Source organism: Sorex fumeus, unplaced genomic scaffold (genome assembly GCF_029834395.1).
Source record: "Sorex fumeus unplaced genomic scaffold, SorFum_2.1 ptg000029l, whole genome shotgun sequence".
Taxonomy (NCBI): Eukaryota; Metazoa; Chordata; class Mammalia; order Eulipotyphla; family Soricidae; genus Sorex; species Sorex fumeus.
Window position 1 is genome coordinate 11,906,963 of NW_026606086.1, and position 22,404 is coordinate 11,929,366.

At 45.1% G+C, this 22,404-nt stretch overlaps 1 protein-coding gene across 2 annotated transcripts in view; it reads right to left on the reverse strand.

The window, feature by feature from the left end:
* DNAAF4 (dynein axonemal assembly factor 4) overlaps positions 1 to 22,404 on the reverse strand; it is a 62,608-nt gene that overhangs the window by 35,591 nt on the left and 4,613 nt on the right. For both annotated transcript variants that reach the window (XM_056115394.1, XM_056115395.1), the window contains exons 3-4: positions 16,765 to 16,898; positions 5,176 to 5,407 (exon numbers count right to left, since the gene is read on the reverse strand). In XM_056115394.1, the coding sequence (XP_055971369.1) occupies positions 5,176 to 5,407; positions 16,765 to 16,898 (366 nt within the window). The remainder of the gene's footprint in view (positions 1 to 5,175; positions 5,408 to 16,764; positions 16,899 to 22,404) is intronic.

Sequence of the window (22,404 nt, forward strand, 5' to 3'; positions counted from 1 at the left end):
CTTCCCCTACATTCTTTTCTCTCTATCCACCTTGCGAGTCTCTTTCAGTACCCTATCTTGCCGCCCAGCTCTCTCTCTCATCTCTCTTCAACTCTCCAGTCTCTCCACCCCTAGCCCTCTGGGCCCACTCTACACCCAGTCTGGTAGCAAAATCAACATAAGAAAGCCCTTCCTGACAGCCCATTAGGCTCAAGGGCAGAAACACCACCTAGGGGTATTCCTCTTCTCCTAACATCTTAATTAACATCTTAATATTAATTATTTTTGTATGAACACAGTAAGAGATACACTGAGCCTTGTAGGGCAGTTCTCCTGGGAACATCTTGCCACAAACTCAGACTACAGTGCTCAGGCCAGATTAATCATTCCTAATCTTAGCAGGATCCAAATCTAGTTATTGCTTTTTGGATCATGACAGCATTTGTCCATGACCAAGCTCTTAACTTATAGTTAAGCATTAAGCACTTTGGCCAGGTCCATCTCGATGCCAGCGTAGCACATAGCTCACCGCTTGCCCTGGGTCCATTCAGTCCCTTGTTGGGACCTTGTTGGGACCCTGCTTTGGGGGGCGCTAGGAAGTAAGGGCAACTGAGGCTTAAGTTGAGAGAACAGATGCCCAGGAGGTAAATATCACTTAGAGTCAATTGACTCCCAGGAAAGCATAGCATTTACTATCTTCCTGTGCCCATACAAAAAGGACATTGCTCTGAATTAACTATGCAATGGACATAAGGAGAAGAGAAAAACATATTTACCAGTTAATAGAGCACAAAGAAAGAAGTTACAAATAAACACAGAGGAATGGGAGCACTGTGATGGGAGTAACCCAATAAACCTAAGCTCCCTGAGGCAAGGTAGAAAGATAAACCAATGTTATAGGTTGGGGATAAGGCTCAAAAAAAGGCTTAATAAGGCTGGAGCACAGACTCTGGTATTGGTATATCCAAGGTATATCCTATATACCTGGTATATCCAAGGTCTAGGTTCAATCCTTGGCACTGCATGACCCTTTGAGCATTGCTGGGAACAATTCCCAAGTACTGATTCAGGAGTAGCCCCCGGGAACTGCTGAATGTAGCTCCCAAACCAAAAAGAAATAAAGTATCTCTTAGAAATTTCCTATAATTTTCAGAGATGACATCTTATGCTTCATTTATGAAATGTATTCCTAAATAAAAAAAAAAGTAAAGGCCCTCCCATTGTTCGTCAATTTGCTCGAGCGGGCCCAGTAACGTCTCCATTGGAGACTTTGTTGTTACTGTGTTTGGCATATCGAATACGTCACGGGGAGCTTGCCAGGCTCTGCCGTGCGGGCGAGATACTCTCGGTAGCTTGCTGGGCTCTCCAAGAGGGGTGGAGGAATCGAACTCGGGTTGGCCATGTTGGCTGCGTGCAAGGCAAACGCCCTACTGCTGTGCTATCGCTCCAGCCCTAAATATTGACTTTTATTGATAAACAAATAGAAGTTAACTTTCCCACAGGTGGTAAATAAAATTACTAGTTATTTCTTCAATCATATCCCAAGACCTTGCTAAATTTATATCTTGCTTGTAGTGGTCACTATGTAGAATTATTTAGGGATAGATATACACAACTGTGTCAAATACAGAGCCATAGAGAGAGTCCAATGGACTGGGCTTATGTTTTGCAAGAGAAGGTCAAGGTTTAATCCCAGAACCACATGGGACCCCTTCAGTACTGTCACGGAGCCAGAAATAGCCCCTGAGCACCTGCTGGGTGTGGTCCAAAAACAAACATACAAGAAAATCATGTCAATTACAAATGATGGTTTTACTAAGTCCCATGCCTTGTCAAAATGTAAATGTAATAGTAACACCTCCCATAAAATGTTGAATTGAGGTAGTGAAAGCGGATATTCTGCCCTTGCGTGTGCTCTCTCTCACTCTCTCCTCTCTGACTACTCTCTCTCTCCACCCCACCCCGTCTCTCTCACTCTGTGTGTGTGTGTGTGTGTGTGTGTGTGTGTGTATTTGCTTTGTTTGGGGGCCACATTAGGCTTACTCCCAGCTTCACTCAGGAATCACTTCTGGCGAAGGGCTCAGGATCTATGGGATACTGGGGATCAACCCTGGGCTGGCCATGTGCATGGCAATCACCCTACCTGCTGTTCTTTCTCCAGCACCTTGTCTTGCTCTTGGATCTGTGGGGCAGAGCATCGTGCCTTGCATCCCTGGTTTGAATCTCTGACACCACAAATGGTTCATCTTTTAAGCACTGAGCTCAGAGCTGGGAATAACAGCCCCAGAACACCGTCAGGTATGGTCCAAACCACCCTCCCAGTTGCCCACCACCACATCAAAAATAACATTTGCTATAAGGCTCTTTGGGGTTTTGGTGGGGGTTTTCCTTAAAAAAAAAAAACAACTTTTTTTGGTAGAAGCACTTAGCACACTGAGGCTACTTTTCATTTCTAGTTTGCTGAGAAAATATTTAGAGAAAGCATGTGTTGGAGGGGATGAGGTAGTGGTAAGAGATAATACAGGGGTTAAGACACTTATAGGTCGCTGGCACTGCATGGTGCCCAAACACCACTGGGAGTGACACCCAGAAAGAGATATATGTAACCCACAAGTATCACCAGCTTGGGTCACTCCCCAAAATGAAGTGTATTTGAATTCCAAAAGTATTTGGAAACATCCAATTTATCAGTATTTTAAACAAAGAAAGATATATATATACATATTTTCATATATTCATATTCCATTGTTGTGGGCTACAGCGATAGCAAAGCGGTAGGGCGTTTGCCTTACGTGCAGCCAGCCCAGCTGAGCTGAGTTTGATTCCTCCGCGTCTCTCAGAGAGCCCGGCAAGCTACTGAGAGTATCTTGCCTGCACAGCAAAGCCTGGCAAGCTACCCGTGACGTATTTGATATGCCAAACACAGTAACAGAAGTCTCACAACGGAGACGTTACTTCGATTCGCTTGAGCAAATCGAAGAACAATGGGAGGACAGTGCTACAGTGCTACATATTCCATTGTTAGTATTTTATTGAACTGGCCTTAAAAGATAGAGCTTTTTATGAAGTAAAGACATAGAGTTTCTAGTTACACAAGTACAGGTTTCAGATACAGAAACACCTGGGTTCAAATCCCACAGGTTTGTTGGTGGGAATGCTGACTGGTCCAGCCTTTTTGGAAAACAATATGGGCATTCCTTTAAAAACTAGGAATTGAGCTTCCATATGACCCCGCGATACCACTTCAGGAAATATATTCTAAGGATGCAAAAAAGCTCAGTAGAAATGACAACTGCACCTGTGTTCATTTCAGCACTGTTCACAATAGCCAGAATCTGGAAACAACCCGAGTGCCTGAGAACAGACAACCAGTTAAAGAAACTTTGGTACATCTACCCAACGGAATACTATGCAGCTGTTAGGAGAGATAAAATCATGAAATTTACTTATAAGTGGATGGCCATGGAAAGTATCATGCTAAGTGAAATGAGTCAGAAAGAGAGGGACAGACCTAGAAGGACTGCACTCATTTGTGGAATAAAAAATAACATAATATGAGACTGACACTCAAGGACAGTAGTCACAGGGCCAGGAATATTGCTTCATGGTTGGAAGCCTGTCTCATGAGCTGGGGGAGAAGGCAGCTGGAATAGAGAAGGGATCACCAAGTCAATGATGGTTGGAGGAATCGTTCAGGATGAGAGATGTGTGCTGAAAGTAGATAAAGGACCAAATTTGAAAGCTTCTTAGTATCTATATTGCAAACCATAATGCCCAAAAGTAGACAGAGAGAATGGGGGAAATTGTCTGCATAGAAGCAGGGGGAGGGTTGGAAGGGGGGGGAGGGTAATACTGGGGACATTGGTGGTGGAGAATGTGCACTGGTGGAGGGATGGATGTTTGATCATTGTATGACTGAAACTCAAACAGCAAAGCTTTGTAACTGTATCTCACGGTGATTCAATTTAAAAAAAAATCCCACAAGTTTACCTATTGCTTTATTCTATTTTCTTTCAAATAAAAATAGCAGTACTTATTCCAAAGTACTGCTTTGAGGCATGGGTAACATAACCAATAAAACCACTAGGCTCATAGTAATCACAAAATAATGTTAATTATTATTATGCAAATTATTTTACTATAAGATATTCCATTTAGGACCAGAGGGAAAGCTCAATGATTTGAGCGCATGCTTTGCATATGGAAAGCCAAGGATTAAAACCAGGAATAGATCTGGAGCACTTCTGGGTATGGACCCAAAAACAAAAAAAGGAGAAAAAAAATCCATTTACTAAGTGTATGAAACATGACCAAAACAAAGTATAATATTTTAAAAATCCACTGACGGGGGCCAGAGTGGTAGCACAGAGTGGTAGATCTTTTGCCTCGCATGCAGCTGAAGCAGGTTTAATCCCCAGCACCCCATATGGCCCCCAAGCATGGCCAGGAGCAATTCCCAAACGCAAAGCCAAGAGTAACTACTAAGCATCACCGGATGTGACCCCAAAAGAAAAAATAAATAAACAAATCAAGCTCAGTTTTTAATAAATGTTTGATTGCCTAATTTTTCTTGTTTTTGTGCCAAGCAGTGCTTGGGAACTATATAGCTTGGTGCTCTGAGGACTATACAGTTCTGGGACTCAAACCTGGGCTTCCCATATGCAAAGTTTAAGCTCCAGCACTTTACACCATCTCCCTGACTCCTTGCATATTTTTTTTTAAATCGAAGGTCAGAAGAGTTATTTGACTATTCTGCATATAGCACTCATTTTCCTGTAAGAAAAAAGTCTTCCAGTGAAATCCCAAATTTCTTATTGCTGAAGATATAAATGAATGCTCCTAGTACTACTCCATTCCAAGAGATTTTGGTCTTGAATAAAACACAAATTAAATAATATATGCAGGGGCTGGAGTGATAGTACAGCAGGTAGGGCATTTGCCTTGCATGCAGCCGACCAGGGCTCAATCCCCAGCATCCCATATGGTCCCCCAAGCACCGCCAGGAGAAATTCCTGATTGCAGAGCCAGGAATAACGTCTGAGCATCGCTGAGTGTGACCAAAAAAAATTTTTTTTAAATAATATATGCATAACTTTCCAAAGGAAGCACAAGCAAAGATGACCAAATCTGTGCTCATCTTAGTATGAGATAGATTTACCAAAAAATAAAATAGTTACATATATTACAACCTTGTACCTTTTGTGGCAAGATTTCTAGATGCTGAGTTTTTAGTAAAACATTTATGTTTTATTTTTTTTCTCTCATCTTCAATTTCCTTTTCTGGTTGGCACAGTTTCACTTCTCTTGAAATTCTTTTTGGTTTTTCAGCTTTCTTTTGACATTCTTTCCAAGCTTCCAGTTCTTTGGTTGCTTTCACCCGCTCATTTTCTTTCATATCTTCTATTCTTTTCCTCTCTTCTTCTTCAATCTACAAAATTTACAATGATTATATCTTTTAAAACATAAAAATAAGGGGCCAGAGAGGCAGCACAGCAGGTAGGGTGCTTGCCTTGCACACAGCTGACCCAGGTCCGATCCCCAGCACCGTATATAGCCTGTTTGAGCCCTGCCCACAGAGGTCAGTCTCTGCTCACAGGGGTCAAACTCTGCCAGCCCACACGGGTCAGCCTCTGCCCCACCCACAGGGGCACGGCTGCAGCTACACTCCTTCGGGGGCACACTCAGCACTGGCCCAGCCTGCCCTACAGGTTTCAGACACCACACAGTCTGACAGGCTGCAGTCAGATTGAGCTCAGAATCAGTGGCAGCTCCCCCAAGTGGGTGCAGCCGACTTCATCTCCCACCTGTGTTGGAAAACACAAAGGGATCCCAAACGTTTCCTTTTTCTGCCTGTGCCCACTGTGTCAGACTAGGAACTGGGGGTATCTGGCACCGACAGGGTACAGCTGTCACCAGGCCCCAGCAGGAAGCAGCCTCTCCCGAGAAAACAACTCAGGCTGCAATGGCTAGAGGCAGAAACCCGGCGGGGGGTCGGGGGGAGTACCTATGGGACCAGGGTTTGGAGCAGACCATCCCACACTGGTCTCTCAAAGCAGAGTGCCCCTTCCCCTGCCCCCCACAGCTAATATGAGCTTGCTGCACAGGACCACAACCTTCAGCCACTGTCCAAATCAGCTGGAGATTGACACTGCCAGACACCGGAAGCTCTGAACCACAGGCAAACCCTGAGCAAATCCAGCTCAGATAGACCATGGTGCTACATAAGTAGGTAAAGGGCAGAGCTGCCACACAGTCCCTGTCATCATCCAGTTCCACACGGGTCAGAGCCATGAGCACCAGACCCATGTGACGAGCATTAGAGAAATTCTTCCATGGCAGTCAGAGCTGCAGAAATTGGTAGTCAGAGACATTGGCAGCCAGAGAGCTACAAGCCCCAGACAGCTCAGACCCCTGAGAAGGAACTCCACCCTTCGCTTCCAGGAAGCACTGGGAATTATGGAAGAAAATAGCACTGCAGCACTATCCTCCCATTGTTTATCAATTTTCTCGAGCGGGCACCAGTAATATCTCCATTGTGAGACTTGTTGTTACTCTTTTTGGCGAACTGAATACACCACGGGGAGTTTGCCAGGCTCTGCCATGTGGGCAAGAAACTCTCAGTAGCTTGCCGGGCTCTCTTAGAGGGATGGAGGAATTGAACCTGGGTCGGCCACGTGCAAGGCGCTGTGCTATCACTTCAGGAAGAAAATAAAGTACAGGAATTCACTGGATGAAGACGGAAGCACAGGGGAGTTCTAGAGGATAAAAGGGTTTTCAGCGTGGCCTAGTAGGTCTTCAGAGAAAAGTCCTCTTGATATTCACTCAACTGAGGAAATTACCGGAAGAGAGACTCAATAAACTCAAAGGAAGCTTTATTGGAAAAAAATCATTTTTTCCCCCAAACAGAAATAAGGTAAAGGTAAAGGTAAAGGCCCTCCCGTTGATCGTCGATTTGCTCGAGCGGGCCCAGTAACGTCTCCATTGGAGACTTTGTTGTTACTGTGTTTGGCATATCGAATACTCTCGGTAGCTTGCCGGGCTCTCCGAGAGGGGCGGAGGAATCGAACTCGGGTCGGCCATGTTGGCCGCTTGTAAGGCGAACGCCCTACCACTGTGCTATCGCTCCAGCCCAAACAGAAATAAAGCTGAAAAATAGAAGCAGGAATCACCAGAAAAGAAGTGTTTGAAATCAAACCAGGGACCTCAACAATAAGGCCAATGACAGCAACAATGAAGAAGAGGTCACAGAAAAGAGATTTCTTTTTTAATTTAGACACCTTGATCTACATGGTTGTCTACAAGAGGGTTTCTGGTGTACAATCAATGTTCCCACCTCTAATCCCACCAGCCAATGACCCCATCCTTCCATCTATGACCCCAGATTCCCTTCTATTCCCCAAATGACCCTTGAAAAAGTCTTTTTTTTTTTTTTTGCATTTTTGGTCACACCTAGCAATGGCTCTGCACACAGGAATCACTCTTTGCATTGTTCCGGGTACCATATGGGATGCTGGGGATCGAACCCGAGTCAGCTACATGCAAGGCAAACGGTCTACCCCCTGTGCTATTGCTCCAGCCCCGAGAGAGTCATTTGCAAGTTTAATTACGGGAGCTTGTTCCCAATGTCTTCAGCAGTATAGGTCTCATGGTTTAGATACACATAGATAATTCACCTCAAAGCCACAGACATGCCAAGGGCCCCTGACCGTGTCCTCATGTGACTTCTAGACCTCCTCTTCTCACATCCCCCTCCATTTCTTTCATTCTCTGGCATTTTCATTTCTGCAACCTGAGGCCAGTGTTTTGCCCACCTTTGATACCTTCCCTTCCCTAGACATGTTATTTCCCAAACCACAGATTAGTGAAAACATCCAGTATTTGCCTTTATCATTCTGACTTACTTCACCTCACAGAAGGTATCAGTCACATCCAAGTTGCAGTACACGGCAAGAGTGCTTTGTTCCTTATGACCGCACAGCATTCTGTTCTGTGTGATACTATGCAGTGGCTAATTAAGTATTCCACAGCTTCATGAACCACTCTTCTGTCACTGGACACCAAGGTTGATTCTATAGCCTACCTCTTTGTGGGAAATAATTCCCTTTATAAAACCTCTAGAGTGGGCTAGTTCCCTGGATAAAACAACTTTACACGATGATGGCTGCAAATGTGTGGCCAGGCAGGGAATGTCCTACTAGAATAGGAAAGTATCATGGATTCAATGCTATATATTAAAGTTGCTTGTTATCACCCGGGCATGAACATACCAGCTTTGCTCTTAATGTACCCATCAATTTTTCATGTACCCATTAACTCTCAATGTACCTGCTAACTGTCCTTAATACAACTGTAAGTGTGAGGGCATTGGCAGAAGGGGGGCGAGGAGAATATTTTTCTAAATAAAGGGCCAGCCTGTCCTCTTGTCCAGGGTTCTCAGGTGGCTGCTGCTTATACAGTACAACCACTGTGTGCTGTGTTATCTTGTTCTCTGAGACCAACCCTGCAGGTTGAGGCTGTACAACCAGTCTGTCAATAATTTATAAGAGCTCTTGGACCAAGAGCTGCAATGACCATAGATGTGCATAAGTCTTTTCAAATGTTTTTGCCTCTTTGGGTAGATACCCTATGGGTAGTTTAGGGCTGGAGAAATAGCACAGTGGGGAGGGCATTTTCTTTGCATACAGCCGACCCAGGTTTGATCCCCAGCATCCCATATGGTCCTCTGAGCACAACCAGGAGTAATTCCTGAGTGCAGAGCCAGGAGAAACCCCTGAGCATCGCCAGGTGTGACCCAAAAAAAGCATAAATAAATAAATAAATAAAAGAGTATATAGGGCCAAAGAGGCAGTACAGGAGGCTGGCTATGTGCCTTGCACGTAACTGGAGTAGCCCTAATTCAGGCATCACTCCTGATAACAGAGCTAACAGTAGCACATGTGCACCACTGCATATGCCTGCCTAAATTAAAAAAAAAAATTAGTGTCCAAAAATATCAGAGAGGAATCAACAAAAGAAGTGAACTCTTTATATATCAAAAACTATAAGTCACCATTAAAAGAATTCATTTCAGAAAAGAACAGAAAAAACTGATTTGCGGGCATAAAAGCAGTAGACTGATGGGGCCAGGAGGCATTACAGAGATTAGGGTGAATGCAACCCAGGGTTTCTGTCCCCAGCTCCACACGGCCTCGTGAGCATCACCCAGCAGTACTGCATTCTTATGCCCTGGCCTTGAGCCACTGGCCTGGCTGGTCACATATCATGAAAGTGGCTCCCTGGCCCACTGAGCTCTCTTTGGGAGGACCCTCAAAAAAAGTGGTAGACTTGAATGGGAACAACAAAGGAAAATGTGCAGCTGAAGATACTGGTGTTCTGGTTGGGGTGAATAACAGAGAATGAACGGAGATGGAGAAAACCAGAGCCACAGAGGTCTGTGGTAAGCTCACCACACATTACTGGAACACTGTGTGGAGGAACAGTTGGGAAAAATCTGACCGAAAATGAAGCCAAGAGAGAATGAGCATCAACTCTGAATGTATTCTCAGACACATACGCAGACCAGTGTAAAATAGGATCAAGATACTGACTTTAGCCACCCATATCATTAGTTAGCAAATAAGAAGACAGAGGGAATATCTCTTAGGAAGCAGGTCTTCCTAAGATGCTCGAGCGGGTCCAGTAATGTCTCCATTGGAGACTTTGTTGTTACTGTGTTTGGCATATCGAATACGTCACGGGGAGCTTGCCAGGCTCTGCCATGCGGGCGAGATACTCTCGGTAGCTTGCCGGGCTCTCCGAGAGGGGCGGAGGAATCGAACTCGGGTCGGCCATGTTGGCTGCGTGCAAGGCAAATGCCCCAAAATTGGCAGGTCTGGAGCAATAGTCCACTCCTAAGTCAGTCTTGTCTTGCACACAACTGATCCAGGTTCAATCCCCAGTACCACAATCCCTGGCTCAGTTCTCCTCTGCCCATCAAGAGCGATCCTTGAGTGCAGAGCCAGGAATAATCCCTGAGCAGCACAGGGGTGGCCCAACAACAACAACAAAATTAAATTACATTAAAAATATAATGAAGTAAAAAAAAATAGGGCCAGAGAGATAGTAGAGCATTATGGGCACTTGCCTTGTGCACAGCCAACCCTGCTTACATCCCTGGTGCTGCATATGGTCCCCCTGAGTCATATCTTTTTACATTCCCCCTAAGGAAAAAGTCAGGAATAAGCCTGAGTGCAGCCAGGTGTGGCCAAAAGCCAAAATTAAACAAATACATAAAAAATTAATTAAAAAGAATTTTAAAACTTGGCAGAGTCATTCACAGCTGGAATCACAAGAACTAGATTACTTGTACCAATAAAGTACAGATAAAGGGGGTATGGTGCTGCCAGCAGGTCAACCTGTCCCTGCGGGGGGGGGGGGGGGGGGGTGTATCAGCAGCCTGATGGTGCCTTCAGGCTTCCTGACACCCTAAAATTGCCACTGTGCCTATGGCCATACCCCAACAACTTGGGATCAACTTTACCAAGAAATTAAACAGCCAAAAGTTGGGTATGTGGGAGCCACACCCAAACCACCTCTGGCTCCGTTATACAAGCTCATTTATTGTCCTTATTTCAGAGACCCAAAGATAAATCTAGAAAAAGATCAAAAGCCGCAGTTAATCTCGGACCTGCACATGGCTGAACAGACCGAGGTAAATCAGAGGGGGGTAGGTTGACCTGGTGCCCGACCAAGCAGAGCCCCAGCAGCCGCTTGCTTCCACAATCCAAAATCACCGCCATATCCCTGGCCTGACTCCACTGTCTCAGGACAGATCTCATCAAGATATAATCTGCTGAAAATTTTGGTATCCAAGTTTTGTGACTGAAATCTCCATGCTTTCTCAGAGTTGAGGTGGGCTACCTTCCCACACTTCACAACACACGTGGAAGCACTGGTAGTCACCCCCAAGAACCAACTCCAGCACCACCCTGTAAGCTCTACTGCCAGCCTTGTTTCAGAGACTTCTAAATAAATCTCGAAAGAGATCAAAAGTCACAGAAAGGCTCAGACTGTGCACAGCTGGACAAACCGGGGTAAATTGGAGGGGGGCAGATTGGCCTGTGCCTGCCCAAGCAGAGCCCCCCACAGCCACTTGCTTCCACAATCCAAAATCGCTGCCATACCTCCAAGCCTGACTCTACCGTATCAGGATGGATCTCACCAAGACATAATCTGCTGGAAAGTTTGTAATGTGGATCTTAGCACACCAACAGCCCTGACCCAGAGAGACAGCGGTAAGTCCCAGATGACACCACAGCACTGGACATCTCTCCGGGCTCCATACCAAGCCAATTTCATTGGGGCACCCCTGATGGAACAGGTGTGCTCTCCCCACCTACTCCAGATGGAATTCCAGTGACCAAGAGCTTCCACAAGCAAGGTATTCCCCAAGCAAGTCCTGGGTTCCAGGACTAAATCTCCAGGCCGCAAGGCAGCAGAGGACCTGGTCTGTCCCTCCCCAGGTCCCTGCCCACCCAGCTTATTGTCACACCCACAATTTGCCTCTGGGAACCATCTTAATGCACCAACAGCCCTGACCCAGAGACTCCCAGTTGAATCCCAAACTGTATCAGTGCCATACAGAAATGTCTCTGGAACTCAACCATTTATTATCTAGAAATTTACATTTACAATCGTGGCCGTGTGAGCTCTCATGATATTCAAAATGAGCAATGGAAAATAAATTATCTAGTGTCTGCCCCTGACAGATAGGCTTGAATAGTGGTAGGAAATTTCAAGCCAAACATAATGCCCAAAATTAGAGAGAGAGCATTCTTGCCCTGCCAAGACCACAAGTTGCCCCCCACGCGTGGCTCTCCGGCACAGCCATGGCCCCAGAGGCACACAGACCTAATATGGAACCCAGCAGCTTCTGGCAGAAATGTGAATGGACTATACATTAAGCTATGGTGCTGTGTGCCTCCCCACCAGGAGGGAAAGGGTGTCTCTTTCGCCATCCCTCCCCCCGCTCCCGTGGCATGGTGGCCACTGCCTCTGAGCTTATTGGACAGCCAGCTATGAGCCGGTGGTGACGGGGCAACTACGGCCTCATGGGATGGGGGGCGGAACTGGCATGTCTTTCTTGCCCTGCCTATACCATGAATTGCCCCCCACGAGCGGCTCTCCAGCACAGCCATGGCCCCAGAGGCACACAAACCAATCTCAGAACTATGCGGCTTTTGGCAGAAATCCCGCCAGACTTAATTCGTAAAATATCAGAAATCCAAAATTGCACAGCTGCTACCGTGACTGTGCGACATTACATGGTCTTCATAACCAGCAATAGAAAAGAAATTATTTCATGATGCCTTTGCAGCAGTTTTGATTGTTGGGGGAAAATTCCAAATAATAATGGTGCATCTGTTGTCAAAATAATGAATGTAATCAAAGTAGAGAGAGAGTTAAGTGGAAATCATCTGCCTCACAGGCAGGCGGAGGGGGTGGCATGGGGGGTATATTTGGGTCCTTGGCGGTGGAAAATGTGCACTGGTGAATGGATGGGTGTTTGATCATTGTATGACCGAGACTTAAACTTGAAAGCTTTGTAACTGTTTTCACAGTGATTCAATAAATAAATTTTAAAAAAATTAGAGAGAAAGTATTGGGGAAATTGTCTGCCATAGAGGCAGGGTGAGGACGAGGATGTGGGTGGTGGAAAATGTGCACTGGTGAAGGGATGGGTGTTCTGTCATTGCGTGGCTGAATCTCAAACATGAAAGCTTTATAATTCTATCTCATGGTGATACAATTAAAAAAAAAAGTGGAGTTCATGCCCCATCAGCTTAATCAATGGCTGAAGAAATAGGAGTGCTCCTACATTACTAAAATAAATAAATAAATTACAGACAAGTTACTAAAAATAAACAAACAAAGCAGGAATTGCCATAATCTATTAACTAAAATGTCTAGGCTATATATATTTTTGTGGGAGGGAGGGGTTGTTTGTTTGTTTGGGGGCCACCCAATGCTCAGGGGTTACTCCTGACTCTACACTCAAGAACTCTCCTAGCAGTCCTTGATGGACCATATGAGATGCAGGGATTGAACCCTGGTCAGCAATGTGCAAGTCAAGCACCCTAATTGCTATATTATCTCTCTGGCCCCTAAAATGTCTAGCTTTCAACCAGAAGTATTTTAGAAAAACAAGTGGTAAAACTGTTTACTCTAGGACACACAAACGAATCTTGGACCCGAGCAACTTGCCGCAGAGATGGCCCGAGACTTTGCAATGGGCCTTCTCTGCTGGGCTGCTCCAGACAGGGGCAGGTGTTGTCCCTCCGCCTGCCCTCTAAGAGCCCCAGTGGTTGCCATTTTCTAGAAGTCAGGGAGAAGCTCCAGGTACAAGTCACGGTGAAGGTAAATCACAAGTCTCGCAGGACAGGGGAGGAGTGGGCCCTCCTCCATCCCCCCAACCCCGCCCCAATGGGACACCGAGATGATGCACATCTGCCCACCATCTACTTAAGCTCCTACACGGCCACGATCCAGAGACCCACAAATGAATCACGAACCTGAGCAACTTGCTGTAGCAATTTCTGCAGACCCTAATTATGGAAATCTTAACAAGCAATACAAAACACATTGTCTAGCATTGCATTTTTGGCAGGTATGAGGGGTGGTAGGACTGGTCTTAAAATATCGAAGGTAACTAAAATAAAGAAAGAGTATTTTGCAAATTGTTTGCCACACAGGCATGGGAAGGTGTGGAATGGGGGGAGGGGAGATACTGGGGATTTTGGTGGTGGAAAATGTGCACTGGCGAAGGGATGGGTATTTGATGACCATATGATCAAAGTTCAAACATGAAATTTTTGTTGCTGAACCTCAAGGTGAATTAATAAAAAATTAATTTAAAAAAAAACAACAAATAACTGCTCAATCTATAGCTCCAAGAAACTCAAAAAACCCAGGAGACAAGAAGGTGGCAGGTGCCAGAACTGGCGGAGTGATGGCAGCTCCCGGTACTCTGAACAGCAAGCCGACGGGGTCGCAAAATTTCTGCGTGAAATAACGTAAGTGTCCTTTAAACATCCTCTCTCAAAAGCAGTGTCTTTCAAAACCCTCCTGGCGCCCGCGACAGGGAGTGGTCAGGAGTGGGGTTCATGAAGATGAAGCTGGTGGAGCTGTGGTCGCTCTCAGCGCTAAGGATAGCAGCATGAATGAACAGAGCACTCGGGGCCCAACCTGACACACTGCTTAGCACGGCCCCCGGGCTCCCACCGTGAGGGCCTGCTGGGATACCCTTGGTGGTTTGCTGCCCCCAGGGGATACCCCTCACCACTGCTTCCCTGTATCAGCCCTCCATGCCGCTGGCCGCTGCCACTACCACCACTGAGACCTAGAGGGCGCAGCACCACCAGTGGGTCAACCTGGAGACGGGGTGAGTGCACCAGCAGGCTGATGGTGCCCTCAGGCTTCCTGACACCCCAAAGTTGCCGCTGTGCCTCCAGCCAGATCCCCACAACTAGGGACCAAGGTTTCTGAGAAATTAAATCCCTAACCAAATCAGTCTCTCCATACAAGCACACTTATCAGCCTTGCTCCAGAGACTCATAAATCAGTCATGAAAGAAATTTAAAAAAAAAAAAAGTGCAGTAAATCTTCTTAGACCAGTGCATGGGTGAACAATTTGGGGCACAAGGGTGAGTCCAGTACTTGCCCAAATATAGCCCCCAGCAGCTGCTTCTCCCACAATCCAAATCACCCCCTTGCCCCTGGCAAGACTCTAGTGTTTCAGGACTGACCTCACCAAGATATGAATCTGCTAAAAATTCAGGTACTTGGGTTTTGTGACTGAAATCTCCAGGCTTTCCCAGGGTCAGGAGGGGCTGCCTTCCCCCACCTCCTGTACTTCCAGAAACCCTGGCAGTCACATCCACACACCAAAGGTGACACTTAATTAAAAAAGGCTACTCCAGCTACCTTCCCAATAAAAATAATGAACTCCCTGAACAAATACAATGACTAGTAGAGACCTGAATTGCACCTGTATTGCAAACCATAATGCACAAAAGGAGAAAGGAGAGAGAGACAAAGAGAGACAGACAGACAGAGAGAGACAGAGAGAGAGAGACAGAGAGAGAGAGAGAGAGAGAGAGAGAGAGAGAGAGAGAGAGAAGTGCCTCCCACAGAGGCAGGCGTGGGGCGGGGAGGGAAACTGGGGACACTGATGATGGGAAATGGACACTGGTGAAGGGACAGGTGTTGGAACATTGTATAGCTGAAACCCAATCATGAACAACTTTGTAATGGCCCAACTCACAGTGATTCAATTGAAAAAAAGAAAGAACTCAACAAATCCAAAATAAAATAAACACAAAGAAATGCACCTAGAAACAAATCCAAGGTAAAATAAACACAGAGCTGGCTCTAGATACAAATGAGTCCATCTGCTAGGTTAGTACAAACACTAACATAAAAAGGAAAACCTTGAAAGAAAAAGAAAAAGGACTCACTATGTACAAAGGGTTAAAGAGATTGCCTTGTGCTACATATGTTCCTCCAAACACCACTGGGGCTCTCTCCAGAATACAGTGATAGGAATAATGATCATTAAGCAAATGGGATTGATTTATTTATTTAATGATTTTAAGAGAGCCCAAACCTGACTCTCTGCTGGAGGTGGGGAGGGGGGAGGGGAGCGGGGTGGTGAGTTTCAGTAATGTTCAGGGGACCATGTGGTAAAGCATGAGGTCAGTCCATTGAGCTGTCGCTCTAGTTCCACGATGAAGTTTGAAAGAGTACTTCTCAGTAGAAATACCTAAGCAGTGAAGTGACATATTCCAAGAACTGAGTGAACAAAAATATTCACACAAACTCCATATCCAGCAAAATCATTATTCTTAGAAAAAAAATTAACAAATTTTCCCAGTAAATGAAAACAGAGAATCTGATGATAGCGGGCTTGCTGAAGTACACACTACAAAACAGAGAAAAATGTAATGCATTTCTATGCAATCATTGACTAGGAGAATTTTTTTTATAAAACCAGTCCCATTAAAATATTTTTGTTTTTGTTTTTGGGCCACACTTGGTGGCACTCAGGAGTTATTCCTGGCTCTATACTCAGGGACCTCTTCTGGCAGTGCTCAGGAGACCATCTGGGGTGCCGGGATTGAAACCAGGTCAGCCATGTGCAAGGCAAGCACCCTACCCACTGTACTATCACTCCAGCTCCCATTAAAATTATTGGTCAAAAACAACAAACGTCTAGGAATCAACTTAACAAAGAATATGGAAAACTCACACACTGAAAACTCTAAGTTACTTTTAAAATAAATAGAGGACAATACTGACAAACTAGCAAACTGATTCTTATAGCCTGCTAATCATTTCTTTAAGAACTATTGCCATTACTAACCACAGCACCCAAAAGGAGAGAGAGAGAACAAAAGGGAGTGCCCTGCCACAGAGGCAGGGTGGGACGGAGGGGATGGGAGGTGGGAGGGATACTGGGATTAGTGGTGGTGAAGAATGGGCATTGGTGGAGGGCTGGGATTCGATCACTGAAACCAAAGCACAAAAATTTATAAGTCTACAACTGTAACTCATGGTGTTTCACTATCAAAAATTAAAAAAAAAAAAAGAACTGTTGCCATTACTCAGGAACTACCACATTTTAGGGGTTGAGGGATGTGGATCAGTGGAAAAATGATTTTTGTAGAAAATTACCTAATTTACTATGGAAATTTACTATCTCACGGATTCCCGGTTACACTGAGACTTTACTAGCAATAGGAAACTTACCCTCATCATGACACTTAGTGCGTATTTTTGATCTTCCCGCTTTGCTGTAGCCTTTGCTTCTGTCGCGTCTTTTGCTCTTTCTTGGGCTTGTAAAATAGATTTTTCCCTTATTCTTTGCATCATCTCCTTGTCAACTAAAACATAAGGAATATCACGGAATTAGAGCCATGATGCTTTTGCCTTCCATAACCAACAAAGAAGAGATTTCTCTTGACAAAATCACCTGGAGAAGTAAAACTATTTTTCAATATTAATATTAAATTAATATTCAATATTAAACAATATGAAAAGGGAAGAAAGTAAGTGAAATTGTAATGAATCCCCATCGAACTAGAGAAACAAATGTGAAAAAAAAAAACGGGGGCGGGAAAAAGAAGGTGGGCACAGGGGCCAGAGAGAGAGCACAGTGGGCAAGGCTCTTACCTTGCACATACCCAACCCAGGCTCGATCCCTGGCACCCAGTATAGTCCCTGAACCTCAAAAGGAGTGATCGATCCCTAAGCACAGTCAGGACTTAAACAAGAGCACTGCTGGGTGTGTCCAAAAACAAAAAGAAAAAAGTAAATAGGAGAACTCAACAGGGAGGGTAAGAGAAGCAGGAAAGGAGGTAGCGGAGTCCGGGAGGAGAGGCGGAAGAGGAGCCAGAGCTATTTCCTTAGAACCCAGACCAAAACAAATCATCGCTACAGGTCTCCTACAATGAGAAGACGGTTAAGATAATCTGATAGGATTCATAACTTTCACAAACATAAGTGGTAAAAATGTATATATGATAAGTACGGGGACAGCCTTAGGAAGAATTATGACGACACATTGTGTGTGTGTGTGTTTGTGTGTTTGTGTGTGTGTGTGTGTGTACAAAACTCTCATTCAAAATCATTTTTATAATCAGTGGCTGAATGTTTACAACCTGCAGGGTATGATCCATTAGCAGGTGAATTATGTCAAGAGAAGAAAGTTCAGGAAGAACATAGAGACTAAAAACAAAGAAACCGGAAGGGAAGGGAGAGCAGACGGAAGTGGAGGAAGAAGCTGCCCGGGAAGGGTTCTTAACCTTGTCATGCTACAGAAAAGTGAAACCTTATAGATCGACTCACATGTTGCAGAATATGTGAGATAAAATATGCAAATCACAAAGAAAACTAGTTATACTAAGACGTATCAAATATTTTAAAAGATTGTAATATACTAATATGTGCCTCCGTTAAATACTATATACACTAATATACATAATATATACATAAATGTATAACATAAGATAATGCATGACATATACTAATGTGTACTTCTATAAGATATACAGCAAAAGGTTCTAATAAATCATTTCAAAGCAGTGATGACAGAGGAGACAGTTTCAGAAACGGGTGACTTTTGTTAATACTACTGCCAGTTCTGGTCTACATTTAGGGTCTCTTAAAGGTCTAGAATTGACACATCCAAGATCCTGACTTGGGAATGAGACGAGAAAGCATCTCCTCAACCTCCTCCCCCTGCGTAACAGGATGAAAACAGCTGGGCGAGCGTTAGAGGCAGAAAGAATTGGACTCTCAACTCTCCAACAGAAATGCCCCCCATCCTCCCTTCCCCCACTGCACCGCTGTGTCACGGAGGCTGCACACGGCACCTGGCTGAGGGGTTGCAGATCAGGCAGCGGTGCTCACGCACAGCCTCGCTGCCCACTGAGCTGCACTTCTCTACATGTCTGCACACGTGCCCTGTGTGTGTGTGTGTGTGTGTGTGTGTGTGTGTGTGTGTGTGTGATGTGAGGCCAATATTCCACCACTGAGTGACTCCCAGCCGGGGCTCACATTTTTCCATGGTGGAGCCCAGAGTTCTCCCTGTAGTGCTCACTGAAGGCTATAGGACGGGTATGTGTGTCAGGTGTGCTAAGGGACCAGCACATGCCTGGCTGTGGACTGACTGGAAATCACTTGCAGCCCCAGGGATCACAGAGCACAAAACTGCCAGCGTTGCACTCAATGTGGGTGGCACAGTCTGGGACTGAACACAATGAGTTACACTCTCAAGGCAAGTACTCTAAGCCACTGACCTGTTCCTCCAGGCCCAGAAAAAGATTTTGAATAATGTGACAGAAAGGCTTGGAATATAAACTGAATCCCACTATACTTTCAATGCGAATTCTACATGCACTGTCTAAAGTTCCTGGAGCATGATCAGGGGTGAACCCGAAGGACAGAGCCAGGAATAAGTGCTGAGTCCTGCCAGCTACTGCCCCTCAAATCCAACAAAAATAAAAACACAACAAATGGATCACTGTCACTGTCCTCCCGTTCATCGGTTTTCCCGAGCAGGCCCAGTAACATCTCCATTGTGGCACTTGTTACTGTGTTTGGCATATCGAATACATCATGGGTAGCTTTGCCAGGCTTTGCCGTGTGGGCGAGATACTCTTGGTAGCTTGCCAGGTCGAGAGGGGTGGAGGAATTGATCCCAGATTGGGTAGGTCAGTCACGTGCAAGGCAAATGCTCTACACGCTGTGCTATCACTCCAGCCCAACAAATGAATAGTTTATGAAAATATAAGATAATGATTAAGCATAGATAAACTGATACAGCTGAGGGTTATCTCTGGGCTCTCAATTCTTTTTTTTTTAATTGAATCACTGTGAGATAGACCATCACAAAACTATTCATGATTGGGTTTCAGTCATACAATGTTCCTATACCCATCCCTCCACCAGTGTATGTTTCCCACCACCAATGTCCCCAATTTTCCTCCAATCACCCCACTAGCTCCACCCCCCATTTGTCTGCCTCCATGGTAGGCAACTTTTTTCTTTCTTTCTTTCTTTCTTTCTTTTTCTTTTTTCTTTTTTTTTTTTTTATAATTTATTTATTTATTGAATCACTGTGGGAAAAGTTACAGAGCTTTCGGGTTTAGGTCTCAGTCATGTAGATACCGAACACATTTCCCTTTACCAATACTCATTTTTAACCCCGAACCCCAATAGACCCCCACCTCCCACCCCTCCCAATTCTTATGAGGCAGATGAGTTCTAGTTAATACTCTATCTACTTTGACTAGATAGATTATTTCGATAGAAGATGCACAATTATTGTTTAGAGTTTACGACCCACCCCCCCCCCCCCAATCAGACATGCTGAAACAGCGTTGTGAAATGATTTGCTTTCTACAACTTGGTTTAAGAATAAAATGATGTCGCGCGGCCGCTATCGCGGCCGCGCGGTTTTGAATTTCTGCTATTTTACTTATTGACCCTGGAAGAATTTCTATTAAAAGTTAGCTAGTTAAGAGATTGATTTCTGTGCCCTGGAGTCGTGGCCGTGCTGGAGAGCCGCTCGTGGGGGGCAGCTGGCGACCTCGGTGGGGCGTGGGGGACGGCCCACAAAGCCCCCCTTCCCATGAGGTCCCCGCCGCTTCCCCGAGCCCGGCTCAAACCCGCTTTCCACAAGGCTCCCGTGCGGCCGCCATCTTTCTTTCCAGAGAGGAGCGGGCGGGCCGGTCAACGCCCTTCCCCCTCCGGGCAGGCTTGGTGGCGCGGATCAACACAAGTCCATTTGCTTTTCTGCTCCAAGCGGCTGGTTCTCTGTGCTAAGTCCTTGTGCCTCCGGGGCCGTGGCCGTGCCGGAGAGCCGCTCGTGGGGGGCAGCTGGCGACCTCGGTGGGGCGTGGGGGACGGCCCACAAAGCCCCCCTTCCCATGATCTTTCTTTCTTTTTCTTTCTCTCCTCTCTCTCCTCCCTCCCTCTCTCTCTCTCTCTCCCCCCCTTCCTTTTGTGCATTATGGTTTTACAAGTACTAAGAGGTATTCATGTTTGTTCAGGGCATTCAGTATTTTTACCAGGAAGGCCCAGCTAGAGTAGCTTTTTTAAGAGGGTGGCAGCTTTGGAGTGTGAACATGACTGCTAGGGCTTCCGGGAAGAATAGGGAGGTGGGGGGAGGTAGCCCATCCTGACAGAGAGAGAGAGAGAGAGAGAGAGAGAGAGAAGAAAAATGCCTGCCAGAGGTCGGCTGGGGGAGGGCTGTTGGGGGATGGTGGGAGGGAAACAGGGGACATTGATGGTGGGAAATGTACACTAATGGAGTGATGGTTGCTGGATCATTGTATGACTGAAACCCAATCATGAACAGCTTTGTAATGGTCTATCTCATGGATATTCAATAAAAAATTTTTTTAAAAAAACAGGGCTGGCTATACTTGTAATCATTTAAGCTATAGAAAATAATAAGAAATAGGCACAGGAATTACATACCCATTAAGAGTTAGGGGATCGGTAAAGTAAAAGAATTTAGCTTTCATCAACATAAATGCACCAGATGAAGAGGGGGCAAAATTTCTAGAGCAAATGCTGATAGACTCGAGGAGTTACATCGATGGCAACACAATAGTAGTGGGAGACTTTTAAGTTTCATCACTAGGCAAGATCAACAGACAGAGCCCTAAATGAGAAATGTTAAGAACAGGGATTAAAAGACATATACAGAACCCTCCATCCTGAAAAAGTACTCATTGTACTCCAGTACACATGGAAAATTCTTATATTGGGACACAATTCAAATATGCACAAAGTCATGAAAATAGAAATTTACTGCTTTTCTGGCAGTGCTCAGGGCTTACTCATGGCAGACTCAGAGGACAACAGGGGATGCCAAGAATTTGATCTGGGTCAGCCGCATGCAAGGCAAACACCCTACCCACTATACTATAGCTCTAGCCCTGAAAATAGAAATCTTATCAGGCATATTTTCAGACCACAGTGCCATGAAGATAGAAATTAATCACAGGAAGAAAGATGTGGAAAGCGTCAGCATTTGGAGATTGAACAATATGTTGCTAAATAACAACCGGATCAAAGAGGAAATTAAAGAAGAAATAAAAAAAGATTTCTCAAACTGAGTGATAATTAAAACACAAACTACCAGAACCTATGGGACCCAGAAAAACCAGCACCAAGAGGGAAGTTCAAAGAAATGCAGACTTACACTGGGAAAAGAGAAAAGTCTCAAATCAATGACTTAACATCTCAGCTTGAGAACTACAAAAAGAACAAATTAATCCCAAAGCAGAAGCAAGGGAATAATAAGGATCAGATCAGAGGGGGCTGGAGAGATGGTAGAATGGGCAGGGTGCTCGCCCTGCAAGTGGCTGACCCAGGTTGGATCTCCAGCACCTCCTATGAGGAGTGATCCCTGAGTGCAGTTCCCAGAGTAAGCCCTCAGCATCACTGGGTGTGGCCTAAAAACCAAAAGCAAAACAAAACAAAATCAGAGCAGGACCAATGACATAGAAATCAAGAAAACCATACACAGGGTTAAAGAATACAGGAGCTGTCTTCTTTTTTGTTTGTTTGTTTGTTTTTGAACTATACTATATGATGTTCAGGGGTTTATACTGGCTCTGCACTCAGAAATATCTCCTGCTGGGTTCGTGGAACCACGTGGTCCACTGCATGCAAGGTAAGTGCCCTACCTGATGTGCTATCTTCCAACCCTGGGGGAGCTGTTTTTTTTCCCCCTACAGAATAAACATGACTGATAAATCCTTAGCTAGACTAATGAAGACAAAAAAGGAAAGAAATCCAAATAAATGAGATCAGTAATGAAAGGGGAGTGAATACAAGATAACTAAAAAAAAAAACAGATAAGAAGTTACTGTG